At 67.4% G+C, this 2,167-nt stretch overlaps 1 protein-coding gene across 1 annotated transcript in view; it reads right to left on the minus strand.

Annotated features, from left to right (window-relative positions):
• Positions 1–42: 42 nt before the first annotated feature.
• The window catches only part of MIDN (midnolin), a 30,992-nt gene continuing 28,867 nt past the window's right edge, over positions 43–2,167 (minus strand). Inside the window, 2 exon segments of the mRNA XM_025196563.1 lie at positions 43–435; positions 437–533. Coding sequence (XP_025052348.1) covers positions 276–435; positions 437–533 — 257 coding nt within the window. The 3' untranslated portion in view covers positions 43–275.

The raw sequence follows: 2,167 nt of genomic DNA on the forward strand, positions 1-2,167 counted from the left end.
GCCCCCCCGGGCAGCAGCCGTCGAAGCTGGGGCGCTCCGTCCTTCCCTCCCGCGCAGCCCTCCCGCCCCACCCCCAAGTAGAAACCAGGAACAAAATTAAAAAGGGGTCTTGCCCCCCCCCGCCCCAAACTCCATCGCCCGGGGGCCGCCGAGATGTCCGGTTCCAGGAGGCGGTGGCGGGTGCCATCCGCCGAAGGGACGAGAGTCCTCGCTGCCCCCCGGGCGCGCCAGCCTCCGCCCGGGCGCGCCACGGGTCCAGTCTGCTCGCCGGGGGTCTATGCTACGACAAACTCCGATTTCAGGTCTGCCTTGACCTCCGGTTTCCACACCGAGTCTTCGAAGTCCAGGTCCAGGCTGCCTTCGCTGGACACGCTGCTGTTACTATTGGTCCGGCTGGACTTGCGGGTGGGGAGCCCGGGGTAGGGGGGGCCGGGGGCGCGCCTTCCGACGTAGCCGCTTCTGCTGCATCAGCAGCTGGAGGCGCTCCACCTTGCAGCGGGTGGCGCGGTTCTCGGTCTGCCGCAAGCGGTCCCCTGCAACGGGAAAAAGAGAGCGCCGCGGCCAGGGTCAGGGCATGGGCTTGCTCAAGGGATGGTTTAACAAGACAGGGGGGCAGCGCCGCATGGGAGAGTCTCCGGTCCAAAGACTCTGCAGGCGGAGAGGAGGATGCAGAGCCTGCGCCCCCCCCCAGCTGCAGAAAGTGGCAAACCTGGGCGTGGATCCCAGGGCTCTCAAGCCCCAGGCACAAAAAAAAGAGGCACATATTGCAACCCAAGAGACCCGCTTCTGCAAGGCCAGGGAGAAAACCCAGGCCCCACATGCTCTGCCACTCCGGGCTGGTCCAGTACCCAGAGCTAAACCCGCCGGGAGCAGCAACCTTCCTCTGCTCCCGAACTCAACTGCAAAACCCGTCCTGCAGCCCCTCGACCGCCCAGCACCCTTCTGGGAGCCCCTCGGAGGATGCTCCTGGACCGCTTCAGGCCCAGACGCCGCCCTCCCAAAAAGTCGGGCCGTTCCCGTTCCCGGAGGGCCCGGCTTTTGTTCGCTCACCATGGAAGCAGCAGGGGGGTGGGAAGGGGCAAAGGGCAGGCGACCCCGGAGCGCGGTCCCAGCCGCCGGGACAGCATGCGTGGCCTGGGGCGGGAGGGGAAGCCATTTTGTACTCCAAGCATCCTCCGTCCGTTCGTCCTCAACGGGACGGATCCCGGCGGAACTGTTTGGATTGGGCCCGTCGCCTGAGCAGACCTGGGAGCCAGCTCGGATCCCTTCTCCCCTCCTCAGTCCCCAAAAACCGCTCCGAGTCGCACCCCGCGCGGCCCTGGAGACGCCTCGCCCGAGGCGAGGACGGACAGCAAGGAGGGAGCGGGTCTGCTTCGTGCCTCCAACCGGCCTCCCGGGTGGCTGGAGACGGTCCCGCCCGCACGCCCCGAAGCGGAGGCACCAGCATGGAAAAGCCCGTAGGAGATGAGGCTGGTTTCCGGGCACAAGACAGCAGGAAGCGTCCTCCCCCGCCATTTCCTGGGGAGCCGGGGAGGGGAGCAAGGGCACAGAGGATGGAAGGAGTGGGCCGGGAAGATGCGCCCGTACCTAGGGAGGCCGCGATGGCACGGCTGCCAGCGGCAGCGCTAATAGGGTGCGTCCCTCGAGCGAGCGGAACAGAAGCGCCTGGCTGCTTCCCACCTCCTCCTCTCCAGCGCGAGCGGCGGGGAGAGAGCGCCCCGGCCCCGCTTGCTTTAGCAGCGAGTGGGAGGAGGAACAATTGAACATTTATAGATGTGGGCTTCAGCGCCGGGGAAAGAGGAAAAAAGAATCCCACTCCATCATAAACTTGGCCCTGAACGCTGCCGTCTCCCTGCAGCGCCGCGGGGGGCGGGGGAGCACGTGGCACCGACGTGGGGGCGGCGAGGGCCGGAGACGGGCGCTGCAGCCTGGCGCAAAGGGAATTCCAAGCAGCCGGGGCCCGAGCGAGGCACGAAGCCCGAGCGGCTCAGGGATGCTGACGGCGGGGGTCCGATCCTTCTCCCCCGTGACCATGAGTCAGTCCCCGTGCCCCGTTCCCTCCGCCCGCGAGTGGGAAGGCCCCTTCCTATCCCCCGGGGCGGGCCGGGAGGATGCAAGCTGCACGCACTTGCCAACTGCTTTGGTCCCAAGCCGCATCCTAGAGGCG

Source organism: Alligator sinensis, unplaced genomic scaffold (assembly GCF_000455745.1).
Source record: "Alligator sinensis unplaced genomic scaffold, ASM45574v1 scaffold1295_1, whole genome shotgun sequence".
Lineage (NCBI taxonomy): Eukaryota > Metazoa > Chordata > Crocodylia > Alligatoridae > Alligator > Alligator sinensis.